Source organism: Oncorhynchus nerka, linkage group LG27 (genome assembly GCF_034236695.1).
Source record: "Oncorhynchus nerka isolate Pitt River linkage group LG27, Oner_Uvic_2.0, whole genome shotgun sequence".
NCBI lineage: Eukaryota > Metazoa > Chordata > Actinopteri > Salmoniformes > Salmonidae > Oncorhynchus > Oncorhynchus nerka.
This window is the reverse complement of record NC_088422.1, coordinates 46534509-46554401: the sequence shown is the minus strand read 5'-3', so window position 1 is coordinate 46554401 and position 19893 is coordinate 46534509. Positions and strand designations below refer to the sequence as shown.

The following is a 19893-nucleotide window of genomic DNA, read 5'->3' as shown; positions in this document are numbered from 1 at the left end:
CAGAGTCAGTAGAAAGGCGTCTTTAGTGTCCTAAGTTTTCACAACTGTGACCTTAATTGCCTATGTCTGTAAGCTGTTAGTGTCTTAATGACTGTTCCACAGGTGCATGTTCATTAATTGTTTATGGTTCATTGATCAAGCATGAGAAACAGTGTTTATACCCTTTACAATGAAGATCTGTGAAGTTATTTGGATTTTTACAAATGATCTTTGAAAGACAGGGTCCTGAAAAAGGGAAGTTTCTTTTTTGCTGAGTTTATGTTAGATTTGTCCTTAATAAAGTATATGCACATGATTGAGATATGAATCTATTCTAAAGCATATGTATTATCATTGGGCATTAATATTTAGATTCAATGCAATTCCCCCCTCATGTAAATGAAATACCCCATATTTATCTGTTCAGCTTTATCGTCTCAATAGGTTAATTAGCAACATTCTCAAATCCAGAGCATTTAAATAATGTGTTGTTAGCGACTGTTTTTGTAGGCTGCTGTTTTTGTAGACATTTGCTTACTTGACCGTTTCTGGATAGGCTACTTACCTACCAACAGTTGCAACTCCGGAGCATGGTAAGGTGTGCAGCTATGCGATGAGGTCTGTGTAGGGACCTGGCTAATGCAGATGTATGGTCCTAAAGTCTGCTTGCTGCTTAGCCTATTATTATCTAGCTCCTGACAAATAGAGAGCCACCAGCAACAGTATCTCAGACACAGAGGAGCCCCAAATATTGACCTAAAAAATTATAGAATTATCAGAGATGTATTATAATACACTGAATGGGGACATGTAGCCCTGCATTTAGTCCATAGGCCTACACGTGATTGAAATTAAGTAGTGAACTCTCGATGCCACTCTCACTAGCCTGTGTAGATCTCATGTACATTATGGAACTTTCTTATGTAAGGTAAATTAACTGGAGCGTAGTGATACTGTAGCTGGGAACTTCTATTATTTATGCGCGTTACTTCAATGAGAACAACTCACGTATTGCCAAGCATCTGTATGTGTGGATGTGTAACGCCTCGCAATCCCGTCAGTTTCTCACCAACACACACACATACTGCACACACCTGCGTCATTTCCTAATCAGAAAAGATCTGAGTGAATGAGCAAGTGCGGCGCTTTTAAGTAACAATATGAAATATTCTTCTCCGATAGAGGAAGACCAACTACCTTGCAATTGAAGGGGACACTGAGACGAACGAGAAACAACCAGCTTTTTAATTTTGGTCTATAAAAATAATGATGACATAGGTAGGATACAAAGATGACCAATTGCGAACAGTTTTGCTCCCAGACAACCCAGAGGAACACATCCAGGTGCCACGTAGCGCAAGAGCGCGCGTCTTGTCCGTATTCTTTGTTATCCAGGATAATATTCAGTTGAATAAAAGTTGTTGTCTAGAAATATTCCTCTGCTGCACGAGTATTTTTGCCAACTTTTTGAAGCAATTATTTTCTCACCATCATCTACGGATCTACGGTGCACCTTCGCACAATCCGGACTCTCCATAAATAGGTGAAGATTGAAGATGCGGCGGCAATGGAGAGCTGTTATTATTTGATGCTTCCGACAGGCATTATTGGAAAGATGACAATTTTCAACGCTGACTTCCTCCAAGAATCACCGTGCGGTCATGTGTTTTCGGAGCGGAGAGACTTCTATAGCAGTATCTCAAATGCATGATCTGACCATCCATGTCTGGGGTGTGCTGTTCGTGGTAAAGCTGTAGCATGATGAGCAGTGATTTGGAGCGCGTTTCACTCAATTCAACGACGGCTAACTCGGGAATTGGGTCGGGTGGCCGCGCGCTGTCAGCAAACGTTCGGAAGCTGCACAACGCGCTCAACCTGCTGCTCACAGACTTCGAGAGAGAACAGTTCATACACTGTCTAAATGTTTACCATGCAAAGCGCAACGTCTTCGATTTAGTTCAAACTCTCAAAATAATCCTCAACACGCCAAACAAACGACAACTCCTCCCCATGTTGCGGTTGGTCATTCCGCGCTCAGATCAGCTGTTGTTTGACCAGTATACTTCCGAGGGCCTGTACCTTAAAACGGACCATCTACCGCAAAACAGTGGTAACAACCCTGAAAGCTCTGGAGGAGAAGTAGGCAATGCTGCAAACCACCATGTCCAAATTCCCACTGCTCACTGTATGAACCCTCATGATCTCTCTTGTTACGCATCACCAGGAGCGTGTCCCGGCAAGGATGGTTTCAGCACCACTGCTGATGGGACCGCTCCCCAGGCTTTCATCCAGGGGGAGCCTTTTGGAGAGATCCGCCAAGTGACACTGAGACGCAGAAAGAGCAATGAGGGTTTAGGGTTCAGCATCCGGGGAGGCTCCGAGCACGATGTGGGAATATATGTGTCGCTAGTAGAACCCGGATCTTTTGCTGAGAATGAGGGATTGAGGGTCGGTGATCAAATAGTGACTGTTAACGACATGCTGTTTGACAGACTCTCACACATGGAGGCAGTCAAGGTAGGCTGTGTGGCTGTGTGTATATGTGTGTGTCTGGGACAGCCTTCATGAAGCAGGGATAAATTGGTTGTCACCTCAAATCTCATTGTGTGTGTGTGTTTGTGTACACGGATATCCCTATCAAGTGGCGATTTTAGCATGTAAATCTTGGTGGGGCAAACAAACAAAAACATGTTTAATGCATGCCAGCAAAGCCACTACACAACACACCTTTAAACAATACATTAATTGCACTATAACGGTGACAAACGGTGCCCACAAATTGTTAGGACCTACATACATAAAGCTGTCCCAACAGCAGAGTCCCAACAGCGGTCCTAACAACACCTTACCACTTCTACGCCTGGCTATCAGTGGTGCCTTGTCTGGCAGCGAAACAGTTCATTCAGCCTCATTTACTAGCTTTTAACAAAACATAGCTGATATGGCTGACTTGCTGAAACATTATTTTCAGTTTCCACTGACAATTGAGATGTACAAATGATGGCATAGTGGGATGACGTGCGAATAAGAGGCAATCTGTAATTTTGATTAATACATTAATGAGCGAGCAAGGATGAACTTAGTCTATGTAACTATTTTTCATCACTTTTTGAAATGTACAGCGACAGAATTCAGAACATGGACCGTTATTACTGTATTCTCCCTATACACCAAGTCAGAACCGTAGGATAAATAAAGGGGTCATATAAGCAGACAATGAAAGCTCTTACAATATTAAATGCTTACATTTCTCTAAAACAGGCTATAGGCTACATGTACACCACCAAGTCAGAACAGTAGGCACAATTATGAGGGGAGAATTGACAGTTTACTACACAACATACACTTGTATTACTTTCTTAGCTACAGTATACAAATTACATAATTTATGCAGCAGCAGCATACAAGACATTTTTGGACTCAACTTGTTGTGCTGTGCTCACTTGAACAGGAAGGTGGCGCAGCGGTCTATTACATCAAAGTCTGGCATTCTCTGGATTTATGGTGCTTTCAAGACAACTGGGAACTCTGAAAAAAACAAGGATGAATCCTGATGACTTCAGTGATCTTCAGGTCGGCGCTCTAGAAAGATGCCCGAGTTCCCAACTTGCAATTCCGAGTTGGATGACCATTGAACATGTATTTTCCCAGTCGTAGTTTGCTAGCTAATGTTTTGAAAGTATGATGTCGACATGATCAGTCCAATCAAAGCCAATGTAGATATAACGTAATTTGACGTAATTTTATCTGTGGCCAAAGACCTTGAGCCTTTTTGGATGGGCACTTCTAATGTAACTCTATGGCAGCACCCAACATGCTTTAATTTTTAAGCTCTACCCGTAGATTTTGCGGTGATGTAGTGTCCCCATGAGTGACAGAACACTGAGCCAAGCATGGCGCAACTAGAGAACATTACCAGCCCCTACACTTCGTATTTTCCGCTGGCTGCCCCACCACCACCGAAATCACTGAACTAGGCTGAAACACCTGCATTTTGGAGCTGCCTTACTCAAGAAAGCAAAAAAAGAGACCATGTTTGTATGCGGCTTTATCAACTAAATGTTATTTTTTTAAATTACGTTGTTTGCTAACTGATATGTGACATTTTCATTCCAAAATAGCATGCAAAACAGGCGAATAACCCACGTGCCCTGAATGACGGGTCGCCACTGTCCCTATCCATAGTGCATATGCTTATCCACAACTAAATAGAGAAGATTAATAAAACAGAAGAAACCAAGACACAGGGTAGTAGTAGCAATGATGCCCAGTTCCAATACAGCATAATGTGACATTAATAAACACACAAAAGCTCTTTTTACGTCTCAAATGGCACAATCGTCTTTTTAAAGGGGCACTACTTTTGACCGTGAGCCATAAAAGGCCCTCGTCAACTGTAGCGCTCTCATACGGGATTGTGTGCCTTTTGGGAGACAAATCATGTCTGTTAAGGAAAAAGGACAGGACCAGTGAAAAGCAAACTACTAATGTAGCCTTGTCTGCTGAAACAGAGCGAAAGAGAGTGTCGTGTGGGATACGACATCAGTTTGCTTAAGGTCCAGTTTAAGACGCTAGTTTTAATCCCATCAAAATCAATGTTAATATTTTATTCTACACCACTGATCACAGATTCATGCTCCCTACCATGGCCTGTGTCTCCAATGCGACCTCAGCTGAACTTCTCTTTTTTATTTTCTATTTTTGCAGAACTTTGCTAGTCTGAGGAGAGAAAGTATAGTGCAGATACTGGGGCCGTCCCAAATATGACCCTATCCCCTATATAGAGCACTAAAAGTAGTATGAAATTGAATGTGGACTTGTAAGTGGAACGTAAAGTGGAGGGGGCAGGGTGAGTGGAGTGGAGGGAGATGAATACAAGCAGCAGAGTGGGAGTGTGTGTCTCAAATAGCAGCATATTCTCTATGAAGTGCACTACTTTTGCCCAGAACCCATATGGTGTCATTTAGTGCATTGTAAGGAATAGGGTGCCATTTAAGACTCAATCAGACAGTGTAATGCCTGGTTCTCTTATCTAGTCAGGAAAATGAATGTGTTTCACAAAGTGACATTATTTGTGGGGTTGTTATCAGTGGGGTGTTTTGTTGTCACAGCAGGTGTATTTTATCAGTGCTGCTGTCTGTGTTCGTCAGGCTGTCTGTCACAAGACATTGTATGGCAAATGCCATCTGATTTCACCCAGTCAGACTTCACTAGACAACCTGCAGCTTTCTGTTGTTGCAAAATAAAATCCCTTACAGACGATTCAGAATTGATTGATGTATAATTTAAGACCAAATACAGAACCATTTTCAACACAGTCATAGAACATTTGGCTATTTTGGATCACTTTAGAAGGAAAAAACAGTTTTACAAAGTTAACATGTCCAGTCATTTATTTTGTCAAATACTGAGTCAAAATATGAATAGATAATTTTTATTTAATAAAAATGTATTCTATTGGATATGTTTGCTTGCCTCAAAATGAGGAATTTAGAATGGTTGGGCCTTGGCAGAGTCATGTATTAAGATATACATAAATCATATCTAAATATATGGATGTTGGTCTTGGTGGTTATTGCTCAGCAGGCTGCTAATTGTGCCTGAATAGAGGAGTCTCCGAAGGACAGGCAAATAGGGTTGTGTTGTCTGACTTATTAAGTTTTGAATGGGTTCAGCTTGTTATGTTAGGAACCTGGTAATTATGAGTCAATGTATTGTTGTTGGTCTTCGGTTCTTCTCAAGGTACAGATCTAGACGGACACTGATAAAAGCTCAAACCAGATGTACTCTCCCAACTGGATGCTTCAGCTGGATAGCATACGGTTACACAGTTCTTTATATACAGTGCATGTAGCAAATGTCACAGGAGGATTTGCACAGGCTGGGCCGGATGGCTATTCTTCCTCCTTGAGTTGCAGTTCCTCTCTCTGCATCCTGTTATTCTCACTCTGCTCCCCAACTTCGACGTTGAAGACCATCTCCCGTCTTCCCACAGGAACTAGACTGGTGGGCAGTAACTCAACCACGACCTTATCATTACCCAGACAGATGGCTTCTGTCCAACTCTGCAAAACATGTTCTAATCGCAGACAGATGGCTCCTATCCAACTCTTATAGGATCGTACTTGCACTCAGAGACATGCTCCTTCTGTACTTGTCCGTACTTGTCCATTTGCCCATGTGTAACACACATACAGTGCATTCGGAAAGTATTCAGACCCCTTGACTTGTTCCACATTTTGTTACGTTACAGCCTTATTATAAAAAAAATGTTTTCTACACACAATACCTAATAATGACAAAGCAAAAACAGGTTTTTAGAAATATTTTCAAATGTATTAAAAATAAAAACAGAAATAACTTATTAAGATAAGTATTCAGACCCTTTGCTATGAGACTCGAAATTGAGCTCAGATACATCCTGTTTCCATTGTTCATCCTTGAGATGTTTCTACAACTTCATTGGAGTCCACCTGTGGTAAATTCAAATGATTGGACATGAAATGGAAAGGCACACACATGTCAATTCAATGTCCCACAGTTGACAGTGCATGTCAGAGCAAAACCAAGTCATGAGGGCGAAGGAATTGTCTGTAGAGCTCTGAGACAGAATTGTGTCGAGGCACAGATCTGGGGAAGAGTGCCAAACAAATTCGGCAGCATTGAAGGTCCCTGAGAACACGGTGGCCTCCATCATTTTTAAATGGAGGCAGTTTGGAACCACCAAGACTCTTCCTAAAGCTGGCTGCACGGCCAAACTGAGCAATCGGAGGAGAAGGGCCATGGTCAGGGAGGTGACAAAGAACCCGACTGTCACTCTGTGGAAATGGGAAAACCTTCCAGAAGGACAACCATCTCTGCTGTACTCCATCAATCAGGCCTTTATGTTAGAGTGGCCAGACGGAAGCCACTCCTCAGTAAAAGGTACAACTCCACTTGGAGTTTGCCAAAAGGCACCTAAAGGACTCTCAGACCATGAGAAACAAGATTCTCTGGTCTGATGAAACCAAGACTGAACTCTTTGGCCCAAATGTCAAGCGTCACATCTGGAAGAAACCTGGCACCATGCCTATGTTTTTTTAATTATTTTTTTTAACCTTAATTAAACTAAGGAAAGTCGGTGAAACATGGTGGTGGCAGCATTATGCTGTGGGGATGTTTTTCAGCTGGCAGGGACTGGGAGACTAGTCAGGATCGAGGGAAAGATGAACGGAGAGATCCTTGATGAAAACCTGCTCCAGAGCGCTCAGACTGGGGAAAAGGTTCACCTTCCAACAGGACAACAACCCTAAGCACACAGCAACAACATTGCAGGAATGGCTTCGGGACAATTCTCTGAATGTCCTTGAGTGGCCCAGCCAGAGCCCAGACTTGAATCCAATCATACATCTCTGGAGAGACCTGAAAATATCTGTGCAGTGACGCTCCCCATCCAACCTGACAGAGCTTGAGAGGATCTGCAGAGAAGAATGGGAGAAACTCCCAAAATACAGGTGTGCCCAGCTTGTAGTGTCATACCCAAGAAGACTCAAGGCTGTAATCGCTGCCACAGTTTCCTCAACAAAGTACTGAGTGAAGGGTCTGAATACTTAAGTACAGTGCCTTGCGAAAGTATTCGGCCCCCTTGAACTTTGCGACCTTTTGCCACATTTCAGGCTTCAAACATAAAGATATAAAACTGTATTTTTTTGAGAAGAATCAACAACAAGTGGGACACAATCATGAAGTGGAACGACATTTATTGGATATTTCAAACTTTTTTATCAAATCAAATACTGAAAAATTGGGCGTGCAAAATTATTCAGCCCCTTTACTTTCAGTGCAGCAAACTCTCTCCAGAAGTTCAGTGAGGATCTCTGAATGATCCAATGTTGACCTAAATGACTAATGATGATAAATACAATCCACCTGTGTGTAATCAAGTCTCCGTATAAATGCACCTGCACTGTGATAGTCTCAGAGGTCCGTTAAAAGCGCAGAGAGCATCATGAAGAACAATGAACACACCAGGCAGGTCCGAGATACTGTTGTGAAGAAGTTTAAAGCCGGATTTGGATACAAAAAGATTTCCCAAGCTTTAAACATCCCAAGGTGCAAGCGATAATATTGAAATGGAAGGAGTATCAGACCACTGCAAATCTACCAAGACGTGGCCATCCCTCTAAACTTTCAGCTCATACAAGGAGAAGACTGATCAGAGATGCAGCCAAGAGGCCCATGATCACTCTGGATGAACTGCAGAGATCTACAACTGAGGTGGGAGACTCTGTCCATAGGACAACAATCAGTCGTATATTGCACAAATCTGGCCTTTATGGAAGAGTGGCAAGAAGAAAGCCATTTCTTAAAGATATCCATAAAAAGTGTCGTTTAAAGTTTGCCACAAGCCACCTGGGAGACACACCAAACATGTGGAAGAAGGTGCTCTGGTCAGATGAAACCAAAATTGAACTTTTTGGCAACAATGCAAGACGTTATGTTTGGCGTAAAAGCAACACAGCCCATCACCCTGAACACACCATCCCCACTGTCAAACATGGTGGTGGCAGCATCATGGTTTGGGCCTGCTTTTCTTCAGCAGGGACAGGGAAGATGGTTAAAATTGATGGGAAGATGGATGGAGCCAAATACAGGACCATTCTGGAAGAAAACCTGATGGAGTCTGCAAAAGACCTGAGACTGGGACGGAGATTTGTCTTCCAACAAGACAATGATCCAAAACATAAAGCAAAATCTACAATGGAATGGTTCAAAAATAAACATATCCAGGTGTTAGAATGGCCAAGTCAAAGTCCAGACCTGAATCCAATCGAGAATCTGTGGAAAGAACTGAAAACTGCTGTTCACAAATGCTCTCCATCCAACCTCACTGAGCTCGAGCTGTTTTGCAAGGAGGAATGGGAAAAAATGTCAGTCTCTCGATGTGCAAAACTGATAGAGACATACCCCAAGCGACTTACAGCTGTAATCGCAGCAAAAGGTGGCGCTACAAAGTATTAACTTAAGGGGGCTGAATAATTTTGCACGCCCAATTTTTCAGTTTTTGATTTGTTAAAAAAGTTTGAAATATCCAATAAATGTCGTTCCACTTCATGATTGTGTCCCACTTGTTGTTGATTCTTCACAAAAAAATACAGTTTTATATCTTTATGTTTGAAGCCTGAAATGTGGCAAAAGTTCGCAAAGTTCAAGGGGGCCGAATACTTTCGCAAGGCACTGTAAATTTCAGTATTTTACTTTTATATATTTTCAAAAATGTCTAAAAACCTGTTTTTACTTTGTCATTCTTGGGTATTGTGTGTAGATTGATGAGGTGGATTTTTTAAAATACATTTTAGAAGAATGCTGTAATGTAACAAAATGTGGAAAAAGTCAAGGGGTCTGAATACTTTCCGAATGCACTGTATGTGTGTTACACATGGGCAAATGTTCAAGGAGTTTGAATGCTTTCTGAATGCACTGTAGGTTCAATATAACCCATAACTAGATAATTACTACGGATAAGCTAATTATACTATACATGAAAAGGTGCTCAGGTCACTACAGTCTCTAACAGTCTTTACACAGTTGAACCATTACAAAGAGCTCTATTTACATAAGTGGCCATAGATATTTTCATATATTTTCATAAAATGTGTATAAGCCTTTTAACTCGCTTAATAATACGGTTTCCATAAGTAATGTCGACATTAGAATGCAGTTAAAACCACCTCTTCCGAGCGATTTTACTAATGCGCTTTAGTGTGCCTAAAGTAAATTAAAATGGGTTTTCCAGTGTGTTTGTCGCTGTTATTTTTTTTAGGCATTAATATTTTTTATGGAAAAAGGGTTATTAACTCATAACGTTATGGGAAAAGGGTTTTTGTTCCAGATAACTGATAAGATCCACAGGATGAAATTGTCATTTTACATAACTGTTACATCACTTTTCAGTTTTTGTCTCCTATACGTTCCCAGCAGACTCCTATCAGTTCCTAAGGCCTGTACCACCCTGCTGTGCTGCTATGATTTCCCTGCAGAGAGAGACTGTGGCTCCCTCTCAGTTATTCATTGGTCTCGATCCCCATCTCATCAAGAACTAAATAATTCATTAAAGCTTTTAATTAAGCAGGCAGCATTTAAGGCAGGGAGCAACAAGGCTAATGCTTCCTCTCTTGTGCTACTTCAAAGGATATGTCACAAATGGCACCCTATTCCCTATATAGTGCACTACTTTAGTAGTGTAGTGCACTATTTAGGAAATAGGATGCCATTTGAGACGTAGACAAAGTGCCACTGTAAGTTTGCCAGACAGGAAGCAGCTGGAGGGAGTGAGCAGTTATATACATTTACGTTGACATTTTAGTGATTTAGCAGACGCTCTCATCCAGAGCGACTTACAGTAGTGAATGCATACATTTTCATACCTTTTTTGTGCTGGTATACTCTTCATTGTTTATCCAGTGCTGTTATGGAACACATACAGTGTAATATATTCAAATCCCATATTACTTTAAGCCTGTACGTTTCTCTGTCAAAGAGCTGGGGGGAGTGTAGCTGAAGTGAAATGGAAACTTTGGTCTGTAGGGTTTTACCTACATGGTTCTCCCCTGCAGTGTTGTGACTCTTTCTTCACAGTAAACCAAACAGGCTGGGCAAGGAGCTTATATCGGTCACTCTTATCTGCATTCTCTCCCTCTCTCTTTTCCTCCCTCTCTTTCTCTCTTTCACACGCTCACGCACACGCTCACGCTCTCACACACGCATGCGCACACACACACACACACACACACACACACACACACACACACACACACACACACACACACACACACACACAGAGGAATTTGCTGAAGGCAAAACAGCCCTCACAGTCTTGTGAATAGCTAATACTCTTACTCGTCCTCTCCATTCATTCAGGAGGAAGTAGATGAAGCAGAAACAAGCTGTGCTGAATTCCCACCGCTCTGGAACAGACCTCTAACCAATGCTGCTGCTGCTATTTATATAGCGTGATACACAGGGGCAATTGAGTTTTTCATGTAACCTAACAAAAAGCGAATGTCATGACAAAAGCTTTAGAGAAACGGTACCGTTATATAACGGCGGAGTGTGAATAATGAGGTGAATAATAAGCAAATATTTAAATAAATAGATATCAAGGGAGGGAGCAGCAGTTGTGTTCAGCTGCCATGGCGTGGTCAGTATTATCAAAGTGGATCCCAGCCAGGCTTGGGTTGCATCCCAAATGGCACCCTGTTCCCTATACAGTGCACTCCTTTAGACCAAAGGCCATAAGGCTCTGGTCAAAAATAGTGCACAATGTAGGGAATAGGGTGCCATTGATTCATCAAAGCGCTATTTTGCATTGAGGGGGCAGCAGTGTGTTTTTTTGGAGACGTTTGAAATGTGGTGTTATAGTTGAGTCAATTGGGTGGGTTCTCATCCCATGCACAAAATGTGTGCTTATATATCTTCTCTTCCTTACTGAGGCACCATGGAGGGCCTTGCAGGGCCTAACATACTCCAGCACAGCTCTCTCCACGAGATGCAAGAAAAGAGGACGACACGAGACTCACCTCAACCATCTCTCAAAATCACGCCCTGCTCTTTTTATACTTCTGGGCCTGTATTCATAAAGTGTATTCAACACTGCACCAAAGGACTGAGAAGGAACATATTGAAGCTGCCCAAGGTTAAATGTTGCTAACTAATGCACTTTACATGAGTTCTTGTTATTTGTAGTCTGGGAGCTCATTCTTTTGACAATTAGATTAGTTTATGGCTCAGATCAGCCCTAGCCCATACATGTCCCCCCCCCTAGTTCTGACTGACTTTGTCCCTGGCTTCATTACTGAACTGTCATCCCCATTGTATGTGCTGCTTCTCTTTATCAAAGCCACCTGTCTGTCATCTTCTCCCCCATCTTCCTTTCTTTCCTTTTTTCTTTCTTTTTCACCTGTCTCCTGTCACCAGGGATCCATTTCTTGTCACCCATCTTTCATCACTGTCTTTCAACTCTTTCGCTTTCTCTGCATCTCTCGCTCTCTCTCTCTGTCTGTCTGTCTCTCTCTCTCTCTGGACCTATATTCCTTTCTTTCTTCAGTCTCCCTTTCACTGCTAAACATATCTTTCTGTCCTTCTCTCTTTGCACTCTGTCTTCCCTGGACAATACTGTGTATCTCACTCTACCGCTCACTCAGAATACCAACCAACAGCCCTCTACAGAGAGAAACATTGAAACGGATATGCTTCAGCAGCACATCAAAACAGTCTGTCCGTCAGACAGCAGTGGAATGGATGGATAGATAGACAGGAAGTAGTAAATGATGTGTTTTATGGAGCTGTTAGAGCATTGAGCTGTAGCTTGTAATTACTGTCTGAAATGAAGATACTTGGGCTCTAGACTCCATCTCAGGCTACATCCAAAATGGCGCCCTATTACCCTATAGAGTGCAATACTTTCGACCAACTCAGTGGCCTTGTGGTTAATGTGTCCGCACTAAGATTGGAAGGTTGGGAGTTCAATTCCTTGCTGAGTCATACCAAAGACTGTAAAAATGGAAACTGGTGTGTCTCTGCTTGGCACTCAGCATTATGGAGATTGGGGGTAAGACCCTGTGATAGACCAGTGTCCAGGGGGTGAACTTGTACATGAAGCTGTCTCATGCTACAGAAACAGGAGCCAAGGCTTGTGGAAGGCTACTTCCTTACTATGGGCCGTGTGGGATGCAGAACAATCTCAGGCTCACACGACAACTATGGGCCCAATAATGAAAGGTCCAGACAGGTGACATCCTCACACTATGATAAACTGGACCTTGAGAGAAGGCTTTACCACTATTAGTTGCAAATCTAGGCTTGAGGTAATTGGATGATTATAGGTATTGCTGTAATATGAGCATTAAGATGATTTGGTTTTGGGTGCTAAAATTATATAACATTTTTTAAATATTTTTTATTTGACCTTTATTTAGCCAGGTAGGCCAGTTGAGAACAAGTTCTCATTTACAACTGCGACCTGGCCAAGATAAAGCAAAGCAGTGTGACACAAAAAACAACAGAGTTACACATGGAATAAACAAACATACAGTCAATAACACAATAGAAAATAAAAAAATCTATATACAGTGTGAGCAAATTAGGTAAGATTAGGGAGGTAAAGGCAATAAATAGGCCATAGTGGCGAGGTCATTTCAATTTAGCAATTAAACACTGGAGTGATAGATGTGCAGAAGATGAATGTGCAAGTAGACATACTGGGGTGCAAAGGAGCAAAAAATAAACAAATAACAACATGGGGATGAGGTAGTTGGATGGGCTATTTACAGATGAGCTATGTACAGGTGCAATGTTCTGTGAGCTGCTCTGACAGCTAATGCTTAAAGTTAGTGAGGGAGATATGAGGCTTCAGTGATTTTTGCAATTCCTTCCTGTCATTGGCAGCAGAGAACTGGAAGGGAAGGCTGCCAAAGGAGGAATAGGCTTTGGGGGTGACCAGTGAAATATACCTGCTGGAGCACGTGCTACGGGTGGGTGCTGCTATGGTGACCAGTGAGCTGAGATAAGGTGGGGCTTTACCTAGCAAAGACTTATAGATGACCTGGAGCCAGTGGGTTTGGCGACGAATATGAAGCGAGGGTCAGCCAATGAGAGCATACAGGTCGCAGTGGTGGGTAGTATATGGGGCTTTGGTGACAAAACGGATGGCACTGTGATAGACTGCATCCAATTTGCTGTGTAGTGTTGCAGGCTATTTTGTAAATGACATTGCCGAAGTCGAAGATCGGTAGGATGGTCAGTTTTACGAGGGTATGTTTGGCAGCATGAGTGAAGGATGTTTGTTGCGAAATAGGAAGCCGATTCTAGATTTAATTTTGGATTGGAGATGCTTAATGTGAGTCTGGAAGGAGAGTTTACAGTCTAACCAGACACCTAGGTATTTGTAATTATCCACATATTCTAAGTCAGAACCGTCCATAGTGATGCTAGACAGGCGGGCAGGTGCGGGCAGCGATCGGTTGAAGAGCATGCATTTAGTGTTACTTGCATTTCAGAAGAGTTGGAGGCCAGGGAAGGAGAGTTGTATGGCATTGAAGCTCGTCTGGAGGTTAGTTAACACAGTGTCCAAAGACGGACCAGATGTATACAGAATGGTGTCGTCTGCGTAGAGGTGGATCAGAGAATCACCAACAGCAAGAGCGACATCATTGATGTATACAGAGAAGAGAGTCGGCCCGAGAATTGAACTCTGTGGCACCCCCAGAGACTGCCAGAGGTCCGGACAACAGGCCCTCTGATTTGGCACACTGAACTCTGTCTGAGATGTAGTTGGTGAACCATGCAAGGCAGTCATTTGAGAAACCAAGGCTGTTGAGTCTTCTGATTAGAATGTGGTGATTGACAGAGTCGAAAGCCTTGACCAGGTCAATGAATACGGCTGCCCAGTATTGTCTTTTATCGATGGCGGTTATGATATTGTTTAGGACCTTGAGCGTGGTTGAGGTGCACCCATGACCAGCTTGGAAACCAGATTGCATAGCGGAGACGGTACGGTGGGATTCAAAATGTTTGGTGATCTGTTTGTTAACTTGGCTTTCGAATACCTTAGAAAGGCAGGGTAGGATAGATATAGGTCTGTAGCAGTTTGGGTCTAGAGTATATCCCCTTTTGAAGAAGGGGCTGAACACAGCAGCTTTCCAATCATTGGGAATCTCAGACGATACGAAAGAGAGGTTGAACAGGCTAGTAATAGGGGTTGCAATAATTGCGGCGGATAATTTTATAAAGAGAGGGTCCCAATTGTCTAGCCCAGCTGATTTGTAGGGGTCCAGATTTTGCAAATCTTTCAGAACATAAGCTATCTGGATTTGGTTGAAGGAGAAATGGGGGAGGTTTGGGCAAGTTGCTGTGGGGGGTGCAGGGCTGTTGACCAGGGTAGGGGTAGCCAGGTGGAAACATGGCCAGACGTAGAGAAATGCTTATTGAAATTCTCAATTATCGTGGATTTATCGGTGGTGACAGTGTTTCCTAGCCTCAGTGCAGTGGGCAGCTGGGAGGAGGTGTTATATTTCTCCATGGACTTCACAGTGTCCCAGAACTTTTTGGAGTTACAGGATGTAAATTTCTGTTTGAAAAAGCTAGGCTTTGCTTTCCTAACTGCCTGTGTATATTGGTTCCTAACTTCCCTGAAAAGTTGCATATCGCGGGGCTATTCGATCCTAATGCAGTATACCACATGATGTTTTTGTGCTGGTCAAGGGCAGTCAGGTCTGGAGTGAACCAAGGGCTATATCTGTTCCTGGTTCTACATTTTTTTTAATGGGGCATGCTTATTTAAGATGGTGAGGAAAGCACTTTTACGGAATGAGGTCAATGTCCTTCTAGGATACCCGGGCCAGGTCGATTATAAAGTCCTGCTCGCTGAAGTGTTTTAGGGAGCGTTTGACAGTGATGAGGGGTGGTCATTTGACCGCAGACCCATTACGGACACATGCAATGAGGCAGTGATTGCTGAGATCCTGGTTGAAGACAGGAGAGGTGTATTTGGAGGGCAAGTTGGTCAGGATGATATCTATGAGCGTGCCCGTGTTTACGGATTTGGAGTTTTACCTGGTAGGTTCATTGATCATTTGTGTGAGATTGAGGGCATCTAGCTTAGATTGTAGGACTGCCGGGGTGTTAAACATGTCCCAGTTTAGGTCACCTAACAGCACGAGCTCTGACAATAGATGGGGGGCAATCAATTCACATATGGTGTCCAGGGCACAGTTGGGGGCAGAAGGTGGTCTATAACAAGCGGCAACGGTGAGAGACTTGTTTCTGGAAAGGTGAATTTTTAGAAGCTCAAATTGTTTGGGCACAGACCTGGATAGTATGACAGAACTCTGCAGGCTATCTCTGCAGTAGATTGCCACTCCGCCCCCTTTGGCAGTTCTATCTTGTCAGAAAATGTTATAGTTAGGGATCGCCATTTCTGGATTTTTGGTGGCCTTCCTAAGCCATGATTCAGACACGGCTAGGACATCCGGGTTGGCAGAGTGTGCTAAAGCAGTGAGTAAAACAAACTTAGGGAGGAGGCTTCTAATGTTAACATGCATGAAACCAAGGCTTTTACGGTTACAGAAGTCAACAAATGAGAGCACCTGGAGGGCCTGGAGGGCCTGGATTAACCTTTACATCACCAGAGGAACAGAGCAGGAGTAGGGTAAGGGTACGGCTAAAGGCTATAAGAACTGGTTGTCTAGTGTGTTCGTAACAGAGAGTAAAAGGAGCAGGTTTCAAGACATAATGCACATACAAGGGAATGGTATGGTGTGCATACAGTGGAGGTAAACATAGGCATTGAGTGACGGTGAGAGAGTTTTTGTCTCTAGAGACATCATTTAGACCAGGTGAGGTCACCGTATGTGTGGGAGGGAAACGAAAGGGCTGGTCAAGGCATATTGAGCAGGGCTGGAGGCTCTACAGTGAAATAAGACAATAATCACTAAACAAAACAGCAATGGACAAGACATATTGATATTAGGGAGAGGCATGCATAGCCGAGTGATCATAGGGACCAGTGGGTAGCTAGGCGAGCTGGAGACACAGCGATTCAGACAGCTAGCGGGCCTGGGCTAGCAGAAGGGCCTTGCGATGTAAGAAGTCTGTTGTAGCCCCCTCGGACGGTTACGTCGGCAGACCAGTCGTGTTGGATTGGCAGGGCTCCGTGTAGGCAGTAAAAGGGTCCAGGCCAATTGGCAAAATAGGTATTGTAGCCCAAGAAGTGGCTGATGGACCTCTTCAGCTAGACAGGAGATGGGCCTAGCACGAGGCTAGTTCCAGGCTCACTGGTGCTTGCTTCGATGAGTAGTATGATGGACTAATTTGGATGTACTACAGTTGAATAACAATAGCAAAACTATAGTATCCATTATTGTGATACTCTGATAATTGCCACTGAATTCCCAGTGGAACAGAGATGCTCTTTGCCACCTTTTACATCAGCTTCTGAGCTCCAAGTCACACAGCAGGCAGCATTATGTACCCTAACACTTGATTGCCTGACAGTGTTTCCTGCTTAATTAACTTAAAGTGCATCCCAAATAGCACCCTACTCCCTATATAGTTCACTACTTTTGACCAGGACCCATAGGGCTCTCGTCAAAAGTGCACTATATACTGTAGGGAAGAAAAGTTTGTTTGTGTCTGTTTGGTGGTTGACATTATTATATTTTTACCTCTCTGTCTGGGCCATCAGTTGGGAAATGGTGATGCTACATTCTTTCCCTTCAGTGCACCTCTAGTCTGTCAGTAACAGCAGGGATGCACTTGTAAATCTGTAATCAGGTTGTTTCTTTGGCAGACAGTGGGAATGTTGATACAGCACTGGCACTGTGCTTGCCGTACCACTTCCTACCTAACCAGCACTTACCGAGACTAGAACTCGGAACTTCTGCTTCACACACATGCGCTACCAACCTCTTTGACAATGTCCTAGCAAGTTACGCCACTGAAAAGCTAGCAATACAGCAGTGCCGGTGGAGACATTTTAGGCTGAGGAGTAAGTTATTGATCCCCATCTGTTATACTATTCAGTTATTCGACTAGTGTGATGAACTACATTAGTATAACTCCAGGAACTTTGAACCATTTAGGGAACCAAATTGCTAGCTCGCTTTCTTTCTGTTATTTTGCTCACACCTTTGAATATTCCACAACAGACAATAAGAGGTCAGGGAAAATGTCTTTGTTCGTAGGAGATGTTTTTCTGAGAGTTAGATAAAGGTCAGTGACTTATTATTATTACAGCTGTTATTAGAACCAGTGATGTTGTCTTGAGCATCTCCTGGAGTTCCTTGGAGCCTCTTTATTCATGGCACAACCCACACTTTCAAACAATGACAGCTCTTCTAATAAGACCACATTTTTCAGTGGCTGTTGTTGAGTGTCCTTGAATGTACACTATATATACAAAAGTATGTGGACACCCCTTCAAATTAGTGGATTTGGCTATTGCAGCCACACCCGTTGCTGACAGCTGTATAAAATCAAGAACACAGCCATGTAAACTCCATAGACAAACATTGGCAGTAGAATGGCCTTACATAAGATCTCAGTGACTTTCAACGTGGCACCGTCATAGGATGCCACCTTTTCAACAAGTCAGTTCATCAAATTCCTGCCCTGCCAGAGCTGCTCCGGTCAATTGTAAGTGCTGTTATTGTGAAGCGGAAACATCTAGGAGCAACAACTTCTCAGCCGTGAAGTGGTAGGCCACACAAGCTCACAGAACAGGACAGGACTGTCTTCGGTTGCAACACTCTCTAACGAGTTCCAAACTGACTCTGAAAGCAAAGTCAGCAAGAACTGTTCATCAGGAGCTTCATCAAATGGGTTTACATGGCTGAGTAGATCACCTAAGCACCAAGCCTAAGATCACCTTGCGCAATGCCAAGCGGTGGCAGGAGTGGTGGAAAGCTCGCCACCATTGGAATGTGAAACAGTATTCTCTGGTATGATGAATCATGCTTCACCATCTGACGAATATGGGTTTGGCGGATGCCAGGAGAACGCTACCTGCCTGGATGCATAGTACTAACTGTAAAGTTTGGTGGAGGAGGAATAAAGGCCTGGGGCTGTTTTTCATGGTTCGCTCTAGGCCACTTAGTTCCAGTGAAGGGAAATCTTAATGCTACGGCATACAATGACATTCTAGACGATTCATTGCTTCCAACTTTGTGGCAACAGTTTGGGAGAGGCCCTTTCCTGTTTCAGCATGACAATGTCCCCGTGTGCAAAGCAAGGTCCATACAGAAATGGTTTGTCGAGATCGTGTGGAAAAACTTGACTGCCCTGCACAGAGCCCTGACCTCAACCCCATCGAAAACCTTTGGGATGAATTGGAACACTGACTGCGAGCCAGGCCTAATCGCCCAACATCGGTGCCCGACCTCACTAATGCTCTTGTGGCTGAATGGAAGCAAGTCCCCACAGCAATGTTCCAACATTTAGTGGAAAGCCTTCCCAGAAGAGTGGAGGCTGTTATAGCAACAAAGGGGGGACCAACTCTATATTACCCATGATTTTGCCCATGATTTTGGAATGAAATGAATGAGATGAGCAGGTGTCCACATGCTTTTGGTAATGTAGTGTAGCTCGTTATTCTTCCAAAGCACATATTCTAAGTAAAGTCACTGTGTAGGAGGACATGAAGTGAATCAGATCCTCTGGTGTCTAAAAACCACCCTAACTGGCCATGTAGGAGAGAGTGAGGGAGAGGAAGAGGGAGGTGGGAGTGGGAGTGTAGTAATCATGTCCTGGGTTTGGATGTGTCTCTGCCTGGGGTAGCAGAGGGTGGATGGATGAGAGGGATGGGGGAGGTATGTTTAAAAGGGATGAGTTGAGTCAACAGTGATAGATGAAGAAATGGGGGAAAGCAGCTGGCAAAGAAGATTTGAGGTGACAGACAATTTACCTCAATTTACAGCTGCTACATTGAGGTTGTCCCAGAGACACACACACACACACACACACACACACACACACACACACACACACACACACACACACACACACACACACACACACACACACACACACAATCACTGCTGTTGGGCCTCATATAAACTGTTATGCAATCCTTGTTTACTTATTTGTTGTTTGGAAATCAATCTTGTCTGACTACAGCTTGTGCACATGTAGAAGGGGTTAAGAAAGTATTTGTGTAAATCTACTGTGGTGCTTTGGAAATGACAAACCTCATGAACTAGAAAAATAGTATCTTTGCAGTTTGTTTGCTTTTATGTACAATATCAACTCTATTGAGAAGCATACAGTGCCTTGCAAATTTATTAATTCCCCTTGGATTTTTATTTGGATTTCATGTAATGGACATACACAAAATAGTCCAAATTGGTGATATGAAATGAAAAAAAGTACATGTTTCAAAAA

General features: G+C 43.2%; 1 protein-coding gene across 1 annotated transcript in view; it reads left to right on the top strand.

The window, feature by feature from the left end:
* Window positions 1-1099: 1099 nt before the first annotated feature.
* Window positions 1100-19893, top strand: part of whrnb (whirlin b) — a 112196-nt gene continuing 93402 nt past the window's right edge. The window contains exon 1 of the mRNA XM_029638417.2: window positions 1100-2496. Coding sequence (XP_029494277.2) covers window positions 1738-2496 — 759 coding nt within the window. The 5' untranslated portion in view covers window positions 1100-1737. The remainder of the gene's footprint in view (window positions 2497-19893) is intronic.